Raw genomic sequence first — 21,518 nt, 5'->3', positions numbered from 1 at the left:
TCATCCTCTGTCGTCCACTTCTCCTCCTGCCCTCAATCCCTACCAGCATCAGGGTCTTTTCCAATGAGTCAGCTCTTCAAATCAGGTGGCCAAAGTATTAGAGTTTCAGCTTCAGCATCAGTCCTTCCAGTGAACACCTAGGACTGATCTCCTTTAGGATGGACTGGTTGGATCTCCTTGCAGTCCAAGGGACTCTCAAGAGTCTTCTCGAACACCACAGTTCAAAAGCATCAATTCTTCGGCACTCAGCTTTCTTCACAGTCCAACTCTCACATCCATACATGACCACTGGAAAAACCATAGCCTTGACTAGACGGACCTTTGTTGGCAAACTAAAGCGGGAGCTTAATCCATTTCTGAGTAGTGAAATGTCACATCTCTGAAGAATTCCATTTCCAGTGGATGAAGTTGTTCTGTGTTTTCAGGACACTTACTTAGGCACTAATGCAGCATTATTTTTTTAATAGTTTACTTTATGTGCGTACTTCCCTCAGCATTAGTCTTAAGATACCAGAGAATGAACCCTCTCATTCACCTTTGAAATCCAGCAGTAAAATGAGCCAGTGATACAGGTAGTGCTAGCCTCCCGTTTAAAATACTCTTTAATTAAAAAAAAACAATTAATTAGAACATATTTATGCAGCATCTTGCAACCTGCTTATTTCATTTAGCAATGGATCATAAAATGTCTTGTGGTTTAAATACTTTCTACAAAATCATTTTAATAGATACATATTTCATTGAAATGGCATGTGGTTAACCAAGTCTATGCTGGTAGACACTGAGTTTGTGTAAACAATGCTGCAATGAAAATAAATAGCTACCTCTTGGAATTTACAGGTATTTCCTTAAGACAAATAACTAGAGAGAGAATTGTTTAGCCAAGTGTATCTGTGACTTAAAGGTTCAAATTACTCCCAGGAAGATCTTACTATCTTTTACTATACTTTAGCTATGTGTTAGCTGAGTGCAGTTTCTAATGAACCATCAGGAATACTGAGTTCTGTAATTTGGGAAACTTTGCTGATAGATGAATATTAACATCTCAACGTATTAATTTACCTTTTAGGTAAATTGTATATTATGTAAATGTAACTATCTTCTTTAGGGATATTGACCCTTATATTTTGGTATTAGCAAGCTGCTGATTTGTGCCTGTTGCTCATGTAACATGTTTGATGTTGAAGCCAGAATACCAGCCGCATATGGGTGATGTACTTTAACATCTTCGAATGAAATCCAGTCTGCTGCAGTCTTTCATCCCACTTTGTCTGCCATTTCATTTCAGCCAGTTTTGTGGCCTCCTCCCGTCCAGAGGTTCACCTAAATGTGAAGGCCTATTGGTATTCAAAAAGCAAGGAAGGAAGCTGCCCGAGTCCACTGGGTGTGAGCTACTTCCTCACCTTGAAGTCTGATGGCTCTGCAGTGGGACCTGGGATGGGTCTCAGGGAAGCTTTGCTCAGGTCTGGGAGTTGTGGTTCTGGGCCCCAGCCTTGCCCAGGCATGCCCCAGAGCCATTCCTCCCTGCTGAGGTCTCAACACTTATTCTGGATGCTACCCCTGGACACTGAGAGGTCACTCCCTGTCACCACTGGCTGCCATTAATTTGACATATGTTTAGGCTTAATGACAATATATTCCAAGTGTCTGTAAAGTGGCTTCTGCTTTGGGACGTTTAGGAAAAGAGATCACCAAAGACCTGACAATTATAGAAGGTGAAACTTGAGGGACTATTCAGTGAGAAACACAAACTATTATCATTAAGCTATTTAGCCACATTCATTTTTTTTTTAATTTGTAACATTATTCTACTATTTTTAAAACTTTCCAGAAGAAATAGTATTCTGCCCCTAAAAAAATGAATGTTATCATCAAATTTTGGGTTCCTGATAATTTGATGGTAAATATTGTAGTAGTATAATAATAAAGTATTTCATCCTGAAGGTTATCATTGCCCTTGCCCCTTCACTTTGCCTTTAATTAGGGTTATCTCTGGCTGATTATGCATAATGACTTTAGAGAGGACTTTAGAACTAAATGCTTTGATGTAAATCATCTTCATGAGTAAGATTTAATTCAATTGTTAGATTTTTTAAAAAATGATCTATTTCTTGTGAGGAGAAAACGTTTTATATCGTGAAGACACTTCACATATAAACACTGATGTTAAGATGTACTATCAAACAATGCTTCTTCTGTTTGTAAATGAGAACCTTCACAAATTATTTTTTCAAGGCTGTTTTATTGCTTTTCCTTTTGCACTCAAACTATAATGCAGCTGTAAATAACACATGTACCAAACTGTATATAAGCTTTTGGGCTTCCCAGGTGTCACAGTAGTAGAGAATCCACCTGACAATGAAGGAGATGCAAGAGATGTGGGTTCAATCCTTGGGTGGGTAAGATCCGCTGGACTAGGAAATGGCAACCCACTCCAGTATTCTTACCTGGAAGATTACATGGACAGAGGAGCTTGGCACTGAGCATGCACACACTAAGTTGCATATATGCTTTTGCGTGCTCAGTCATGTCCAGCTCTTCGTGACCCCATTGACTATAGCCCACTAGACAAAGGTTCCTCTGTCTATGGGATTCTTTAGGCAACAATACTGGAGTGGGTTGCCATTCCCTTCTCCAGGGGAGAATCCAGGTCTTCTGCAGGCCAGGAGGATTCTTTACTACCGGGGAAGCCCATATAAGCTTTTAGATCCATTTTATTGGCTGCTTCCCTTTCTTATTTCTTGTCCATGTAGATACACATTTGAATGAATGACAAACAGTTACCATGGTCAGACATTCCCCCCAAATAAACACTAAATGTATGAAAGTGACTGCTGGATCACAATTGCAGAAAGAGACTCTTCTACAGTAAACTTAAAGCAATGTCTAAGTAGGAGTAGGGTGACCTAAGGAAAATCCTCTGGTTTATTTTTTATATTATTCCAATGGATGTTACTGGGTTTCCTAGTTGACTCAGTGGTCAAGAATCTGCCTGCCAATGCAGGAGATGCAGAAGACAGGGGTTTGATCCCTGGGTCAGGAAGGTCCTTGGAGAAGGAAATGGCAACCCACTTATTCTTAGCTGGAGAATCCCATGGACAGAGGAGCCTGGAAGGCTGTACAGTCCATGGGATTGCAAAAAGTTGGATATGTCTGAACACCCATGCCCACAACTGGTGTTCCTACCAATGCTGAAGACACATGTAATCCCTTTTTGGAATATAAATATTTGGATGAGAATCAGGCTAGTCTGAGGACCACTTTTTATGGTTTATCGGGAGGCTTGGGTTCAATCCCTGAGCTGGAAAGATTCCCTGGAGGAGGGCGCAGCAACCCACTCCAGTATTCCTGCCTGGAGAATCCCCATGGACAGCGGTGCCTGGCAGGCTGCAGTCCATGGGGTCGCAAAGAGTTGGACACAACTGAGCGACTAAGCACAGCACAGCACAGACCTTGGCTCATGTGACAGTTTCCACATGTAAAGTGGAGAAATTACTGCTTTATTCATAGCTCTGTTCAGTTCAGTTCAGTTCAGTCGATCAGTCGTGTCCGACTCTTTGTAACCCCATAAATCGCAGCACGCCAGGCCTCCCTGTCCATCACCAACTCCCAGAGTTTACTCAAACTCATGTCCATCAAGTCAGTGATGCCATCCAGCCATCTCATCCTCTGTCGTCCCCTTCTCCTCCTGCCCCCAATCTCTCCCAGCATCAGGGTCTTTTCAAATGAGTCAACTCTTTGCATCAGGTGGCCAAAGTATTGCCGTTTCCACCTCAGCGTCAGTCCTTCCAATGAACACCCAGGACTGATCTCCTTCAGGATGGACTGGTTGGATCTCCTTGCAGTCCAAGGGACTCTCAAGAGTCTTCTCCAACACTTCTCCAACAGTTCAAAAGCAGCAATTCTTTGGTACTCAGCTTTCTTTATAGTCCAACTCTCACATCCATACATGACCACTGGAAAAAACCATAGCCTTGACTAGATGGACCTTTGTTGGCAAAGTAATGTCTCTGCTTTTTAATATGCTATCTAGGTTGGTCATAACTTTCCTTCCAAGGAGTAAGCGTCTTTTAATTTCATGGCTGCAGTCACCATCTGCAGTGATTTCGGAGCCCCTCTGAAAAAGAAATCTGACACTGTTTCCACTGTTTCCCCATCTATTTGCTATGAAGTGATGGGACCAGATGCCATGACCTTAGGTTTCTGAATGTTGAACTTTAAACCAACTTTTTCACTCTCCTCTTTCACTTTTATCAAGAGGCTTTTTAGTTCCTCTTCAGTTTCTGCCATAAGGGTGGTGTCATCTGAATATCTGAGGTTATTGATATTTCTCCCAGCAATCTTGATTCCAGCTTGTGCTTCATCCAGCCCAGCCTTTCTCATGATGCACTCTGCATATAAGTTAAATAAGCAGGGTGACAGTATACAGCCTTGATATACTCCTTTTCCTATTTGGAACCAGTCTGTTGTCCCATGTCCAGTTCTAACTGTTGCTTCCTGACCTGCATATAGGTTTCTCAAGAGGCAGGTCAGATGGTCTGATATTCTCATCTCTTTCAGAATTTTCCACAGTTTATTGTGATCCACCAAGTCAAAGGCTTTGGCATAATCAATAAAGCAGAAATAGATGTTTTTCTGGAACTCTTTTGCTTTTTTGATGATCCAGCAGATGTTGGTAATTTGATCTCTGGTTCCTCTGCCTTTTCTAAAACCGGCTTAAAACCGGCTTGAACATCTGGAAGTTCACAGTTCATGTATTGATGAAGCCTGGCTTGGAGAATTTTGAGCATTACTTTACTAGCGTGTGAGATGAGTAGCTCTGTAGTTTACTGAAAATGTGACCACATGAATCACTAAGGAGTTACTGTATGCTATTAAGTTATGTACAATAATGGTAGCCTGTTCATTTGTTGACTGATAATTATATTTATAGAATATTTGAATGGCTATAGATGAAAAAGTAAAGTCTTAAGGGAGTAATCTTGTTTAGAGGACAAAATTAGTATGCTACTTATATTACAAATATATATATATGCAAGAATGCAGAATCTTAATATTTTCAGGTCATTCAGTAAAATAGCAGTTCTGAGCTATGGCATCAAAACACAGTTGTGTGTAGGGTAATAGATGTATGAGTGATTTGCTACTAAAAATAAGTAAAAAGATTGGTGTATGGTTAACTTTTAAAAATGAGACAGTTCAAGCTGAAGCCATTGATAGTATACAATTATCTCATGTTTAATATTACTGAGTGCTTCCTTAAGTAGGAGCTCCAAGTTTGGTAGGAGTTGTGTTTATGTAAATATTACTATATAAGTATCTATTTTTTGTATTCCTTCATTTTGTAGTTGGAAAAAGCATTGATCAGCTGTCGAAAGAGATACTGTTCACCTTGTATACCCACTCAGGTGGGCACCTGTTTCTGAGCAGGGAAGATAGCATCCAGTTTAATTAGAAAACAAAATAAATGTGCTGCGAACTAATCATGTGCTGTAGAACAGGCTACCTAAACTTTACTGAATATTTATGTTAATGTCTATGTTTTATTGCTGCCAATCAGAAGAGGACCTGACCAAGCCTAGTTCCAATTGAGGATGCTTTTTTTCATGAATTTAAATGATACTAATCTTGAGTCTGTGTTTTTCATCCTCAGTAAAGTGCTGCAAACGTTGTAAGTCAGGAAATCTGAAATCTATAGTAACATTGAAGATGTGAGCTGGAAGAGTCTTTTATTTGATGAAGGGGAAGGTGATAGGAATGGGAGACATTTTATGGGAAAATTGTGAAGCTTAGTTTCTACCATGACATAAAGTTCTACAAAGTATTTTTGAATTTTGGTAATTAGGAACCAGATGGTGGCCTCGAAGGTGGAAAGAATGATTTTTTTTTTTTTTTTGAGGAGATAGGAGTAAAATCAAAGAATGTCAGAGCTTTCTATGCCACCAAGTAAAAACCCATCTTTCTCCTTTGATCACTATTTACTCAAGTGCCAAATTACGAGGAGAATAAAAATCTCAGACGATTATATAAAATTGCTGAAACCAGTAATTTCCACTTGACTTAATGATTTTTAGCAACCCCTCAAAATTGGTATTATGTTCATTTTTCCAAGTGAGGAAAAAGAGGTTCAGAGATGTTACAAAAGATACTGAATCACACAGCTAAATAGAGGCAGCAAGATTCAATCAGAGGCTTGTCCGGTTCCAGGTCAGATCTCTTAATGAGAATCAGAGAAAGTCCTTGTCAGTCCTCAGTGCTGCGCGGCTGTCTCCCTTGCTTATTGGGTCACTTGTTTTCTATGCGCTTCCTGCAACTCGGACGTGCAAGGGACACTCTGTGTGGTTCAGTTGAATGGTTATGTCCTTAGTACAGCACAAGGAATTCAATAAAATTTTCACTTAAAAAAACAAATGAATATACAGATATGTCATAGACTTGGCAGTGGAAACCAAGCCACTCCACTCACATTTCCCTTATTTGTCACACTGACCACAGTCCCTTTTGCTTGGTTTTCTCAACCACCACAAGTGTCCAGACACCCCAAACAAGACACACAATGAGTAAGGATGCTTGATAGGAGGGGTTTTGTATAACCAGAGGCTAGTCCATAATGCTTGCTTGTAGAAATGCTGACATAATCTAAACAATGCCAAGAAAAACCTGCTGAGACATGATTTTTTCTTCTTCTCTACTTTTTTAACCAAAGTCCCTCTAAAATGGAAATAGTGAAAAGAGTAAACTTGATTAAACTTAGTGTTACCTCCCTACCACCCTTCCTATGATCCAGTAATATGTGTGTTTGGCTGGCTTAAGCATCTGGCTGAATCTTAAATTTTATATACTCTTCTGAGACTTTTATTTTCCACATAAGTGGGCACTTGACTAAATAGTGATCAAAGTAGAAAGATGGGTTTTTACTTGGTGGTTTGCTACTTCCCTCAAAAAAGAATGTTCTGGCCTTCTATATATTTGTTTTGCATCTAGGAGGTGGTAGGGCTCACTGTCTTTTAATAACCTGGTTCTTTTGAGTAACCTGAGATGACTGGCCTTTGAATTTTGGTTTATTTTTTAAAGCTGTATACTGCTGCTTTAGCTCAGTCAGTAAAGAATCTTCATACAATGTAGGAGACCCGGTTCAATCCCTGGCTCTGGAAGATCCTCTGGAGAAGGAAATGGCAACCCACTCCAGTATTCTTGCCTGGAAAATCCCATGGACAGAGGAGTGGGGTGGGCTACAGTCCATGGGGTCACAAGAGTCGGTCATGGCTTAGCAACTAAATCACCACCGCTGCTGCTTTGCCAGTGGACTATACACATAAGAATTTTACTACACTGTTTACTGTGACAGTGATAAGTGAGCCACTTTCTTCTCTTCTGTCCTTAAAGCTTAAGTGGAATAAAGTTCACAGATGCCTTTGTATTTTTGTATGAAATATTTGTCCAGACTCTTTACCAATGATAATTTTCATTTTGTATCTTTGTTTTATTATCTTGTGCAAATTCTTAGTATATTATTTTCCAGTGATGATTTAAAGACTGACCATGTGTTTTGAGGCTCTGAATAAAAGCAAGATACAGTGTTTGTCATTCAGAACTCTGTATTTTATTGCATACTGTGTATGTATATATATGCAGAGTACATCATGTGAAATGCCAGGCTAGATGAATCACAGGCTGGAATCAAGATTGCTGGGAGAATTATCAACAGGTTCAGATATGCACATGATGCCACTCTAATGGCAGAAAGTAAAGAGGAACTAAAGAGCCTCTTGATGAGAATGAAAGAGGAGAATGAAAAAGCTGGCTTAAAACTCAGTATTCAAAAAATTAAGATCATGGCACCTGTCCCATCACTTCATAGCAAATAGAAGCGGGAAAAGTGGAAGCAGTGACATCAGTGACATTTTGTTTTCTTGGACTCCAAAATCACTGCAGATGGTGAATGCAGCCATGAAATTAAAAGATGCTTGCTCCTTGGAAGAAAAGCTGTGACAAACCTAGACAGCATATTAAAAAGCAGAGTCATCAGTTTGCAGATGAAGGTCTATATATTCAAAGCTATGGTTTTTCTAGTAGTCATGAATGAATGTGAGCATAGGACACTAAAGAAGGCTGAGCACCAAAGAATTCATTCTTTTGAATTGTGGTGCTGGAGATGACTCTTGAGAGCCCCTTGGACAGCAAGGAGATCAAACCAGTCAATCCTAAAGGAAATCAAATCTGGATATTCAATGGAAGTACCAATGCTAAAGCTAAGTTCCAGTACTTTGACCATCTGATGCAAAGAGCCAACTCATTGGAAAAGACCCTGATGCTGGGAGAGTTTGAGGGCAGGAGGAGAAGAGGGCAGCAAAGGATGGGATGGTTGGATGGCATAACCAACTCAATGAATATGAATTTGAGTAAACTCCAAGAGATAGTGAAGGACAGATAAGCCTGTCCATGGGGTCGCAGAGTTGGACACAACTTAGTGACTGAACAATAACAACACTCTACAAATAAAATATGTTAATGTTTATTATAAGCGTAGAATATGCCTATCTACTATAACAACTACTTCATGTGTATCCTTTCAGATAATTCTGTAATCACATGAAATAGATTTTATTATCATCATATTAAAAAATAATAAATGCTCATTTTAGAACACTTTTAGGTTTACAAAAAAATTGAGCAGAAGATATAGAATTGGCATATAGTCTCTTATCCTCCTACACTTCTCTGGTTGTGTTAACTTGAACTTGTACATGTTACAACTGATGAGCCAATACTGGCACATTATTATTAATTAAAAGCCATAGTTTACATTAGGGTTCACTCTTTGTGCTTTGTATTCTCTATGTTTTTGACAAATGTAGGATGACATGTTATCTGTCATTACAGTACTATACAGAATAGTTTCATTACCCTAAAAAATCTTCTATGCTCCACCTGCCCTCTTTTTTTGTAATAGAGGAAATTATAGCTAATAGATGAAATTATTTTCCAAGGGTCATTTAGCTACAAAAGTGTGAGAGCTGCTCTGCCTCCTGAAATCTATGCTCTTAACTCATATCGTAGACTGCCTAGTTCATCACAATTATTTAATCATTTAGGGGATCCTATCTTGGTAAGATTCTTGCTAATTCTTACTAACTTCAACAAAGGGTAATATGTGTAGCAAGTACTTTGCTTGTGCTTTCCTTTGAAGTTAAAACACTGAGAAATATCGCAGGAGAATTTTCAATGTGTAATTATTGGATATTTGGCCAAATGTTTCTTATAAATTAAACACGAGTTATTGACATGTGTAGCATTAGTAAAATGAAAGAGAAAGTCAGTGGTCTGATCGGTATAGTTATCACTTGCTGCTGGAATAATGGTTGAGTAAAAGAGCAACAGAATTAACTTTTAAAGCAAAATGAATAAACAAAAAGAAGAGGTCTTTTGGAGACATGAGTCAAAGTTACATAAAATGTAGAATATTAGGTTAATCATATACCTCTATCTTTGGAATAATTATCTCCTTAACAGTGGTTTAAAAAATATGTATGTGAAGGGGAAAGAAAAACATCACATGAAGCTAATGTGGTAGACAGTGTATGAATTAGAAGGAATGATCAGATGAGATTGTCTCTCTCTTCTTTAGATCCACAGCTTCTGGGCACCACCCATGGCTTGCTTCCACCCAGTTAAAGTAGATCTTCATTTTACCCTTGCCGTACAGGACACGGCTTTTTTAGGAAGGGTCTTCTTTGGACTGTTCTCTTAGCTTGAGTCACCCCCTTTTTGTTACTCTGTAGGCAGTTTTGGTTCAGAAGCTACAACACAGCAAAGAATGTCTAGTTTTAGAATCTGCCTGGATTATGCTATTATTTCATGAAAAATCAGTTTATTACATATAAGCCTTTGCTCCTACTTTTTGCTTATTTTCTTCTGAGATTGATGGTAATGCTCACTTAAAACTGTAGCTAGGGAGAAGATCTAGCTTTAGACTAAATCCTGATGTAGGTATGTTGTAGTCCTGAGTGACAGCAGCAAGGATAAGCAGTATTCGCTTGAGATTCAAAAACTTGTGACTTAGTTTCTTCCTATATAAAGTAAACATTAGGACAAAATCATCTCAAAAGCTAAAATGATCATCATTCTTTACAAAGAAGAATGAATGAATGAATGTCGACAACATAAATTGAAGGGAGAAAATAAAATAGAAAATGAAAACACATTTCCCATCATTCCTGAAAACTCTCTCATCCTTTTGGTTTCCGTGAAACCGTTTTTTCCCTTTTTTCTCTTGCTCTCCTAGTTCTCTGTGACATCTTTGATGAACTCACTTTCCCTGTCTCTTCTAACCGTGATGTTTTCCAGGATTCTGACTTCAGTCTTCTCTCTCAACACATTCTGCTTGATCATCCCATTTAGATAAAAACAGAGCACTGCTTTTTGATGATGAGTAACAGGTAGACATTAGTCTACCTCATACGGTCCCAGGAGGTGAAGAATCCTTCATGATGTGCTGCTGAATCATCCATTTTCTCTGTTTTTCAAGGGTCGTAAGAGTGAGGCTGAAAAGTTCTTCTTGAAGGCTATTGAGCTGGACCCCACCAAAGGAAACTGTTACATGCATTATGGTGAGTGGTTGATAGTTTTTTCCATGTCCCCCACAATTATGAATGCTGATATGAGATTCAGGTTGCACCGATAAAGAACATTTTGAGAGGACATTGACTTCGCCGTTGCAGACATAGCCTTGAGCTGTAGTCTTGCCTTCTTGTTCAAAGCAGTCATGGTAACAAGGGCTGTGCCTTATGTTTTCCCGTAGTTATTTTCATAGGACTTCAGTGGTGAAAGGTATTTTCAGGCCCTCCCCCCTCCCCCACTTCAGTTTGGAGTTTAAGTGAGATCTCATCAGCAAATCATCTCACTCCTTGCCTGATGCATGGTATATAATTAAAATATTAATATTAGCTCTCTTTTCATTCTAAATTACAATATATTGCTCACTGAATGTAATATTTTGAAGCTTTAGAGGCTTATCTTTTGGCTCCCAAATCTTGCTTTCTGGAAGATTTGGAGGTACCCCAGCCTCTAAAGGCCTGAGATTAGGGTTAAGGATAAAAACTGTAGACTCTAAAGGAAGTGTCTTTCACTAAGTTTACCCTCAGTTTATCTTAACCAGTCCAGAATGAACTTATATAACAACTCTGTTACACTCCACACTGTCCTTAGTAGTGAGTCATGTGTTCCTTGAGGCGATGTATGTAGCTGGTTTGGTGTCAGGTAAGATGTACTGATTTCTATCTTATTTGCATTTGCCATAGCTTTCAAGGAGCTGAAAAACATTTGCTTTTGCTGATCCCTAGGAAAAAGAATTTTTTTGACACTATTGACTTTGATGTGTCAAGTTATTATCAAGTAGTAAACTTAAAGATGAATGGGAATGAAATATCTTGAGGAAATAAAACTATTATATTTGTATAATATTAAATTCCTTCTCCCATTTTCCAGCTGGTAAAAATGAATCAGTGATGGGCTGTGAGTGTGGAAAATGAAAATTTAAAAATGGAGGATACTCTTAATTAACCATCAGCTCATTTGTTTATTTATATTGTGTGTATATGTTTATTTTATTTTATTTTTATTTATTTATTTATTTATTAGTTGGAGTGTATATGTTTATAAATGTAGGATTGTGATACTTTATCTTTTCAGCATAGCACAGCATGTAATTTCATGCAACTAACTGCATCACCACCCCTGACTTTCTTTCACAATGCAGTTTTATTGCCATGTTAAGATAGTAATCAACTAATTTAAGTTTACTGAAGAATTTAGTTCAATTTTTCAGGTTTTCTTATATAAAGTGTTTTAAATTAGGGTTTTCTCATGTATACTATTTTGGGTATCCCTACTGAGCTAAGGTAATTCCCTGATTATTTTCTTGGAGTGCTGAAGGACCTCTTTGTCATTTTATGAAATAGGTTTGTTTTTTTTTAAATCCTGTCTTTCTGCTTGCATTTCCTGTACCTCAAACTAATTCTACTTAACTGCATCGTCTAAGCTTCTTTCCCATAATTTTATTATACACTTTAGATTTTTCACAACCAATTCGTTTAACTTCATCATTGCTTCATTTGAAATGCCATTGGTGGGGGGGGAACTATTAATTTTAAGAGTTACCTCCTTTATTCTGATTTCTCTGTCTTTACCCACTACTAATCTTTTAATTTATTTTTTATATTTCAGTATTCTTCTGAATTTTTTTTCCTGGGGTGGTAATAGGGAGTATTACTTGCAGGAGAAATTTTTGGATTTAGTTTTAACAGAAAATGCAATAGATCCTTTATTGTGTATGTTATTAGGAAAATAGTGATAAATGTTCTGTAAATGCATGTGTAAAACTAATTCTTCTTAGTACTCTTTGGTTATTTTAAAATTTTTGGCATATAGCCATTACTAGAAGTACATTTGTTTTCTAAGGGAGGGATGACTGCATAATTCAATATGCTTTTATGAATAGTTTCAATATTTTTCCCCACTCTGGAATAAGAAATAGAAAGGAGTCAAAAAATGAGGCATCAGAAAGCAGTAGTTAAGGCAAAATAATCTACAAACAGACAGGAAACCCATAACTGAGTGCCTGATATTCCTGTCTCACTGTGCTCAAGTTATTTTAACATGTACATTTAAGGGAATATTAAAGTTTTTGTTTAGAAAAAGTCTGCTTCAAATGAGTAAAATTTAGAACTGAAAGGTTCTTTTAAATTTATCTAACGTAACCTCTGATGTATAAATCAGTAGATTGAAGCCTAGAGAGATGAAGTTTTTGCCCAAGTTAGTTGTAAGTAACTAAATTTTGGGTCCCTTGATAACTGTCATTGCTTTTCTCCTATAATATATATTGCATTTCTTTTCACAACATTGTAAATAGACACAGTTAGATAGACACAAAGCATCTATTGTAGGCAGACACAAGGTGGCTGGGTAGGTAGATAGGTGTTTTGGATTTGTCAGCCCTTTTGTGCAGTTTTAGAATGTCAAATTCATATAAATCACAACTTAAAATTCTTAGCAAAGGGTTTTTGTTAATTTTAATTTGTATAAGATGCAAAGCACTGTTCTGTTTTCAGAATGGAAGTTGTGCTATGTAGGTAATAAATAGGATGATGTCCTTTTCAGAAGGTGATGTGATGGGAAGTAGAGTATAAGAATTCTTGAAACCAGATAGTCAGGTGAAACATTTTTGAGGAGGTGATATTTGAAATCTAAGCTGATATTTTAAATCTTGCAACTCTTTGAAGAGCCAGATATGAGCATTTCAGACAAAGAAAGAAAGTTCAAAGGTCACAGGCAAGAACAAGCTTGTGTTCACAGCAAAGAAAGAGGCTACTATGACCAGAGCTTATTAAACCCGATGGAAAAGTGGAGGGGATGAGACTGGAGAGGAGGCAGAACTAGAGCCCCCAAGCCCAGGAGGCTTTGGTACCCAAGCTAAGGAGTTCACTTTTTATTTTAAGAGCAGTGGAAGGAACCATGTGGTGAGATAGGATTAGAGAAGGATCAGAGTAGAGCAGAGAGAACCCGATTGCTATCTCACAGGCGAGAATGATGGTGGCTTAGGCTGCAGAGTGGTTGTGGGGATGTAAATATTTATAATGAAACTATACACTTACCTTCCTTAGAAAATTCTGAGGTAGTTAACAGGAAGGACCTACTTTTCATTTTTGCACCATCAATACCCAGCATATTACCAAATCACAATAATGCATAATAATTGCTGAGCTCAGTTAATTTTAGAATTGGACACAGGTTCCAAAACTGACTGAAAATTTGCTATGTTAAATTTTGATTTACTCCTTGTCCAAGAGGATACATATTATGGTTTTTATATCACTTTTTTTCCCCACATACTGGTTGTGGATATTCTTTTTCTTTTTTTGGTTGTGGATATTCTTAAGGGTATTTATGCCCATGGATTGAATGAATAATGACACTTCAGCTTAAAAATAAAAGTTTAAATGAAATATTAATGTTAAATGAATATTTGTGTAATGTAAATGAAATGTTAAATGTTGTTTTGAGTCTTTTAATGCCTTTGCAAATGGTAATGAACATGCCAGAGTGGGTGAGTTTTGTTCTATTGGAAATTCGCTCTGCCTGGTGATTGTGGGTTTTTGTGTTTTGTTTTTTTTTTTAGCTTATTAATGGTACGGGTGACTTGGAGTATGCCATCCAGTTGGGACTAGACAGAGGATATTATAGGAATTTGTAGTGACTGCAATGGCAATTAGAAGGCAGTATTTAAAAGTGTTGTTATAATGTTATTTGTGTTTTGAACCCACTTGTTTTATGCCTTGGGAGAAGGGATTACATTAGAGATTGCCATTTTTCCTTCATGTTGACTTTCAAGAAAGAAAGCTAAGAAGATTTATAAAACTGGTTTAATAAGTTAGTTAAATGTAGCCTTTTGGTATGTATAGTCTCTGGGATTAAGATTCATCTGTAAAGTGAAAATATTGATATGGGCTTCCAAAGTGTTTACCAACTCATATTTCACATTGTTACTAATATATACTTAATTTCTCACTGATCTTTCATCAGAACTTTTAAGGAATGGAAAATAAATAGGCTTCAAACTATGCTATTGGTACTAGTATAATATGTTCATAGCTCATCAAGCTTACAGTGAACTTCCATGTCCACATAAAATAAATCATATCTGGTCTTTATAGAATTTAATTTATTAATAAGTGAGCATTTGGTGCCTGGATGTCTCTTCTGTGCCTGTTAGCGAAGGGATTCTCCATAAATTTTCTTTTGGCTCCAGCAGGAAGCTTCTGCTGAAGGAATGAAAGTTAAGACAAGTCCCTCCTTGTTTCTTGATCTTGTTTTGTGTTTTAAAGGATTACTGGAAAACCATTTTGTCAGAAAGAATATTTTATAATTTGTTTTTACAATACATAGTAGTAAATTTGATGTAGACTGAAAAACTAAAATCAGTATGTCTGTTATAAGGTACCTACTATGCATAAATCTGGGACAGATGTCAAGTCATTAGATATTAAGCACCAAAGCATAAAAAATTAAAAGGGAGCAGATTGTGACAAATTCTAATGAGACGTACTTTTTTATGTAGATCTTGGGTGGTTCTTCTTTTCCTATCTATCTCTTAACCGTATGTTTCTAAGAGCAAATAATTTAGTCTCCTTTTTTTTATAATTGATCCTTTCTCTCAGTGATGTTCATTTCCAAGGATTCAGCTATGTAGTGATGAGTCCTTTTTAAGATTTTCTTTTTTTTTTTTCCTTTTTAAGATTTTCAAATTTTATTTTATTTAACTATTTGGCTGTGTTGGGCCTTAGTTGTGGCATGCAGGATCTTTGATCTTCATTGCAGCATGTGGGATCTTTAGTTGCTGCATATGAGCTCTTAGTTGTGGCATGTGGGATCTAGTTTCCTGACCAGGGATTGAACCCCGGGGCCCCTGTGTTGGGAGCACAGAGTCTTAGCCATGGGACCACTAGGGAAGCCCCTATAGTGACCCATCCTGATCTTCTTCCTCCAACTCAATATTTATCAAGCACCATAAGTGTTACCAGACTCAGGTCTGACTGCTTGCTGCTCAAAAACCAATACTCCAGAGGCATGTACTAGTAGAAAGGAAAAGCTGCTTTAATCAGAAGGCTGACTATCTGGGGTGAAGGCAGACTCATGTCCTGACAGCAGCTCAGAAAATTCTGCTCAGCAATGATAGTTTTTAAAGGCAAAAGGGGGAAAGGATCTCTGAGATTCATCAAGGCAAGAGGTCAAGCTCTGCATCTTTTTCCATTGCGTGCAGGCTAGTTGACTCCTCATGATCTCTTCAGATGTTAACTTGCCTGTGTGTTGTCTGCCTGCAGAATTGCTAAGGGGGCTGCTGGACATAGAAAGCTAGTCATTCTTTAACTATTTAATCATTCATTCTTTTTTTAATCTAGGGAAAGAATCAACAGGTTAGGCAAGGTATTGTGGGCATTCAGTAGAGCATAAGTCAGGAGTTAGGTTCAATGTTCTAGTGATCTCATTTCTATAAGGTTTAAGCAGAGCAGAAATAGACAAACAGGAAAGGGGCAAAAGAGCTCTTACAAATCCTCACTTGTCAGACGTTATTCTGTCCCTATGAGATTATGGGTGAAAGTCTGTCTTCTGAAATTTCATGCTGACAGAAGGGCACCATATTCTCCAAGTAGTAGATGTTGACATGGCTTTGTAGCATGTCTTTGCTGACAATCTTAGTTGCCTGCTTACATATATGAGCAGAAAAGTTACAATTATTTTGACACCCACAGTTATCGATTATTATGAACAATAGTGTTAATTCCTTTCTCTTGAGGCCAGTTGTGCTCAAGGTAGAGCAGCTTATGCCATGGCTGTGGTCTGGTCATCACGCAGTTAGCTTTCCCCTCTGGTAGTAGTTACAGTTGGGGCTTTTTTTATGGCTCAGACAGTAAAGACTCTGCCAGCAATGTAGTAGAGACCCAGGCTCACTCCCTGAGTTAGGAAGATCCCTTGCAGAAGGGAATGGCTACCCACTCCAGTATTCTTGCCTGGAGAATTCAGTGGGCAATTAGTTATAATATCTGTAAAACAACTCAAAAATGTGTATCAGAAACTGAAAGATTCTGTGACTCTATTGCCCTGATCATTAACTACTTGAGCTTGCTCTTTTGTGACTCAGGAGGCTTGAGAAACCTCAACTTTTCTGCAAAAAATGGGCAAGGGAGATGGAGAGATCCTTGTGCTTGGGTGGGGGTCAGGAGGGGCAGCAGGATTCTACCCAGTTTCATAAAGGTACAACAGGGAATAAGACAGGCTCCAATGTAGACTGAAAACTGGAAAGGGAGGCACAAATTATAAAAATGATGATTTAATTATAAGTACAATTAGTTTTTAAAAGGAGACACACTGTCAACTAGGGGGACTTGACCTGGGTGGCTGGGGGGCAGGAGAGCTATGCCTGATGCATGTAAATGATAAGTAGGAGTTCTCCAGACAAAAGTGTAGAAGAGAGAGGATGCAATGAAGAACATTAAACCAGAGAAAATGCTGAGGCAGAAGGCAAAGCATGTGTCTGGGAATAGTTCAAGGATAGAACTAGAACTGTAGTTAGATGCTAAGGGAAAACACAGGGCATATACATCCAAACTGAAGTACATCCAAATTAAGAGAACTGATCATTTTTCATCTTGGGCCACAGAGAAGTGAGAAGTTTTTTTAAGTCTATAATTATCTGTGTTTTTTTTTTTTTTTTTAATCATTACTACCAATAAGTTTAGAATCCTGAAAATTTATTATTACATTTGTCTAACATTTTGTGATCTTACTGAGTGGTTTCTGACCCTGATCTTGTTTGGTCATTATTTAACCTCTGTGAGGTAGGAATGGATCACAATTACATTTGGCTAAAACAGTAGACAGTAGAAGTTCAGAATTTTCAAGTGACTCTTGGATCAGAAATTTTCAACATATGTCCATGGTGGGAGAAGAACTTGAAAATCCAGCTCTTTCAACTTTTAAGTCCAGAACTTTCTACTGTTACCATCATAGGCTATTATTCTTCAGAATAATTTATGGATATTAAATCTCATTTTAAAAAGTAGTCACTTTTTAAATAGTTAAAGGTAGAAATAGTTAAAACACTGGGTTTGATTTTTCATCAGTGAGCACTTAACGAAGCCTGAAAACTATTTAATGGGTTGAATTGGTGAGAGGCATGTGGTTGCTTTTATTATTCATAATTAAAATAGAATATGACAGTGAACTGAGATTGGTTGTGTTGTATGTAGTATTTCATTTTTAATCACTTCAGAAATTATAAGAGTATTTTAAAAATTAAATAAGGAACTAAATATTGGTATTTTCTTGATTAAAAATGAATATATGTTTTTAGCCTTTGCAAAAATTACATGGAGATTCCAATTATGTTCAGTGCTTCAGACTAAAACATTTTGCTAAAATATCAGTGTTTTGTGTGCCTTTATTGCTCAAGGACAGTACCGGCAGTTCACAGGTGTGTAATTAGAACAGGATTTTTCTAAATGTTGTTCCAAGCAATTTACTTCTTGCCTAAGATTTTTTATTTTTAAATTCACTTTTATAGCAATATGTTTAGTAATTTAATATAATTTAATCTTCATACCACAATAAACTGTGGAAAATTCTGAAAGAGATGGGAATACCAGATCACCTGACCTGCCTCTGGAGAAGCCTGTATGCAGGTCAGGAAGCAACAGTTAGAACTGGACATGGAACAACAGACTGGTTCCAAATAGGAAAAGGAGTACATCAAGGCTGTATATTGTCACCCTGCTTATTTAACTTATATGCAGAGTACATCATGAGAAAGGCTGGGCTGGAAGAAGCACAAGCTGGAATCAAGATTGGCGGGAGAAATATCAATAACCTCAGATATGCAGATGATACCACCCTTATGGCAGAAAGTGAAGAGGAACTAAAAAGCCTCTTGATGAAAGTGAAAGAGGAGAGTGAAAAAGTTGGCTTAAAGCTTAACGTTCAGAAAACTAAGATCATGGCATCTGATCCCATCACCTCATGGGAAATAGATGGGGAGACAGTGGAAACAGTGTCAGAGTTTATTTTTTTGGGCTCCAAAATCACTGCAGATGTTGAATGCAGTCAATAAATTAAAAGACGCTTACTCCTTGGAAGGAAAGTTATGACCAACCTACATAGCATATTAAAAAGCATAGGCATTACTTTGCCAACAAAGGTCTGCCTGATCAAGGCTATGGTTTTTCCAGTGGTCATGTATGGATGTGAGAGTTGGACTGTGAAGAAAGATGAGCACCGAAGAATTGATGCTTTTGAGCTGTGGTGTTGGAGAGGACTCTTGAGAGTCCCTTGAACTGCAAGGAGATCCAACCAGTCCATCCTAAAGGAGGTCAGTCCTGGGTGTTCATCGGAAGGACTGATGCTGAGGCTGAAACTCCAATACTTTGGCCACCTGATGTGAAGAGTTGACTCACTGGAAAAGACCCTGATGCTGGGAGGGACTGGGGGCAGGAGGAGAAGGGGACAACAGAGGATGAGATGGCTGGATGGCATCACCTACTCGATGGGCATGAGTTTGAGTAAGCTCCAGGAGTTGGTGATGGACAGGGAGGCCTGGCGTGCTGAGATTCATGGGGTTGCAGAGTCGGGACTCGACTGAGCAACTGAACTGAACTGAATCTTCATACCTATGTGCATTTTATGTGAGATACTCTCCAGAGACTTTTAGAATTGAAACTTTCCCAGGAGTAAAATATTAAGAAATAAGGAAGGGATTAGCTAAGCTTACAAACCAAAAATAAATGGAAAATTATATGATTTATGTGTTTCAAAAAAAGAAGACAGTTAAAGGACAAACAGTTACATGGTAGGAAATAGTTTACTTAAAAGCAAAGGTAAAAGATAGGGCTACTTAAGATATGAGAAACTCGATAGAATTATGAGTAAAACAACACAAAGACTAAGGGGTATAGTAAGAATAACAAATAATTCTCAAAAGAAGAAATATAACAAGTTTTAAAAGACAGGTAAACATACAAGTTCATTAGAAATCAAATTCAGGTAACAATGAATTCCTTTCAGTGCTCTAGCCTGTATTCTCAGTAATTCTTCTCTTGGTAATATATCTTAGGAAAATACTAATTTTTTTCTGTGTTTAAGGTTATCAACAAAGTAATTGAAGCACAGCATTGCTATTAGAGGAAAAAAATTTTAAAAATATCTAAATGTCCCAAAAAGGAAAATAAATAAATAAACTATAGTTATTCCCTTTTGAGGAAATATAAATCCTAGGTTAAATTTATAAAGAAAATAATAAGAGGCAACTATCTATTATGCATTATGGTACATGAAGAATCATAAATTATACAAAATAACTATATCATTTAAAAAAGTAAAGTAAAATGAGGAAAAATGTCAAGAATTTTAGCTTTTTGGACTTCTTTAGTTAATTTGGGAGGGCAGGCTTAATATTTTTAATTTTGTTTTCTTTAATAAACATATTAGTTTTTGAAGTAATGATTACCTTAGCAAAATATGAAAGAATAAGCATCTTAATCTATTGCCTAGTCTGTAGAAAAGATAGGAAAATTATTATAGGAACCAAATAATTATCCAAAAATTATTTACTAGAACTCAATATGTAAAGTTTAAGACATTAAAAATTATGTGGTAAAGGAATAAAAAGTAGAGGAAGGCATCTTGTCTGAATTCTCTTAAATACTGTATTTCCTTGATGACTTCACCAAATATAATGATAGTACAAACATTTACTAAGTGCTTTTATATCCTGAGAAATTCACATGTAGCATCTCATTTAATCACCACAAAAGCTAAGTGGTGAAGTTACCTGTCTCCATTTTGCAATGAGGAAGGTGAAATCATCAAGCTGTAAGGCAAATTACCTAGGATTTCAGTGCTGTTTAATGTAGAGATAGCATTTGAACTGAAACACTCCTGACTACCACGTTGCACTGACATTATCTCTATGTCAGTGTAAGGGATAAACACAGATGTTTTACATCTATGGATCCTTTATTGGTGGGTGATACCATATGTGTCAAATACACTGAAAGTTGGGAATCACTCACCTTTAATTGTTACTTGGGGCATTCAGAAATAGCAGACTATTTCTGTTTATCTTGTCAAACATGAACAACTTATTTAAGGTCCACGCGTCAGTGAATGATGAGACAGTCTTTGTTCGTCTGTTATTTTTTGCCTTTTACTCTGAAGCCATAAAAGACTTAAAAATAAGAGAGAGAAATCTTTATGAAATTCATACATTTATTATCAGCATTCCATTCTTGGTTCTGTCTGAATTTCCTTTTGAGGAAAGAGAATGGTAAGAATGTTATATACATGTAATATTTACTACTTTGAATCCATTACTTACTGGCCTTTTAAATGTCATTTCCAATTACTTTTTATAGAAATAATATAACATACTCCTTAAAATATAAACACTAAAACTAAAATTCTTATTATATTCAGTATGTATCAATCTATGATTCTTATGCATTGTATACTTGAGTCTTATAAACCTTTTTTCATAAAACACATTTAAAAACTAATTTATTGTGGTAACAGCAATCTGGTGTCATCCAGCCTGACCTCATTGTCATACAAATGGCCTCTTGTTAGTCGTACAACTGTAAGCAAATTCCAAACCTCTCAGTGCTCCCATTTCCCCATATGGAATATGCCGTATTTCTGAGATTCCAAAATGACATCAGGTCTGACTCACTGTCTTAGTCCATTCAGGTTGCTACAACAAAACACCACAGACTGAGTGGCTTATAAACAAACAGAAATGAATTTCTGACAGTTCTGGAATTCTGAGATCAGGGTGCTAGCACTGTCTGGTGTGGGCCCTCCTCTGGATTGCAGACCTCCCCTTGTAAAATTGTTTGGGGGAAGAAATGAGGAAGCTCTTTGAACCATCTTTTATGAGGACACAAATCTCAGAGCATTCATGACCTAATGACCAT

The 21,518-nt window shown here is 37.2% G+C and overlaps 1 protein-coding gene across 2 annotated transcripts in view; it reads left to right on the top strand.

The window, feature by feature from the left end:
* The window catches only part of TMTC2 (transmembrane O-mannosyltransferase targeting cadherins 2), a 389,698-nt gene that overhangs the window by 291,731 nt on the left and 76,449 nt on the right, over positions 1–21,518 (top strand). For both annotated transcript variants that reach the window (XM_043447075.1, XM_043447076.1), the window contains one exon: positions 10,529–10,610. In XM_043447075.1, the coding sequence (XP_043303010.1) occupies positions 10,529–10,610 (82 nt within the window). The remainder of the gene's footprint in view (positions 1–10,528; positions 10,611–21,518) is intronic.

Source organism: Cervus canadensis, chromosome 25, assembly GCF_019320065.1.
Source record: "Cervus canadensis isolate Bull #8, Minnesota chromosome 25, ASM1932006v1, whole genome shotgun sequence".
Taxonomy (NCBI): domain Eukaryota; kingdom Metazoa; phylum Chordata; class Mammalia; order Artiodactyla; family Cervidae; genus Cervus; species Cervus canadensis.
Note: the sequence above shows the minus strand (reverse complement) of the source record. Positions and strands in the feature narration are given on the sequence as shown.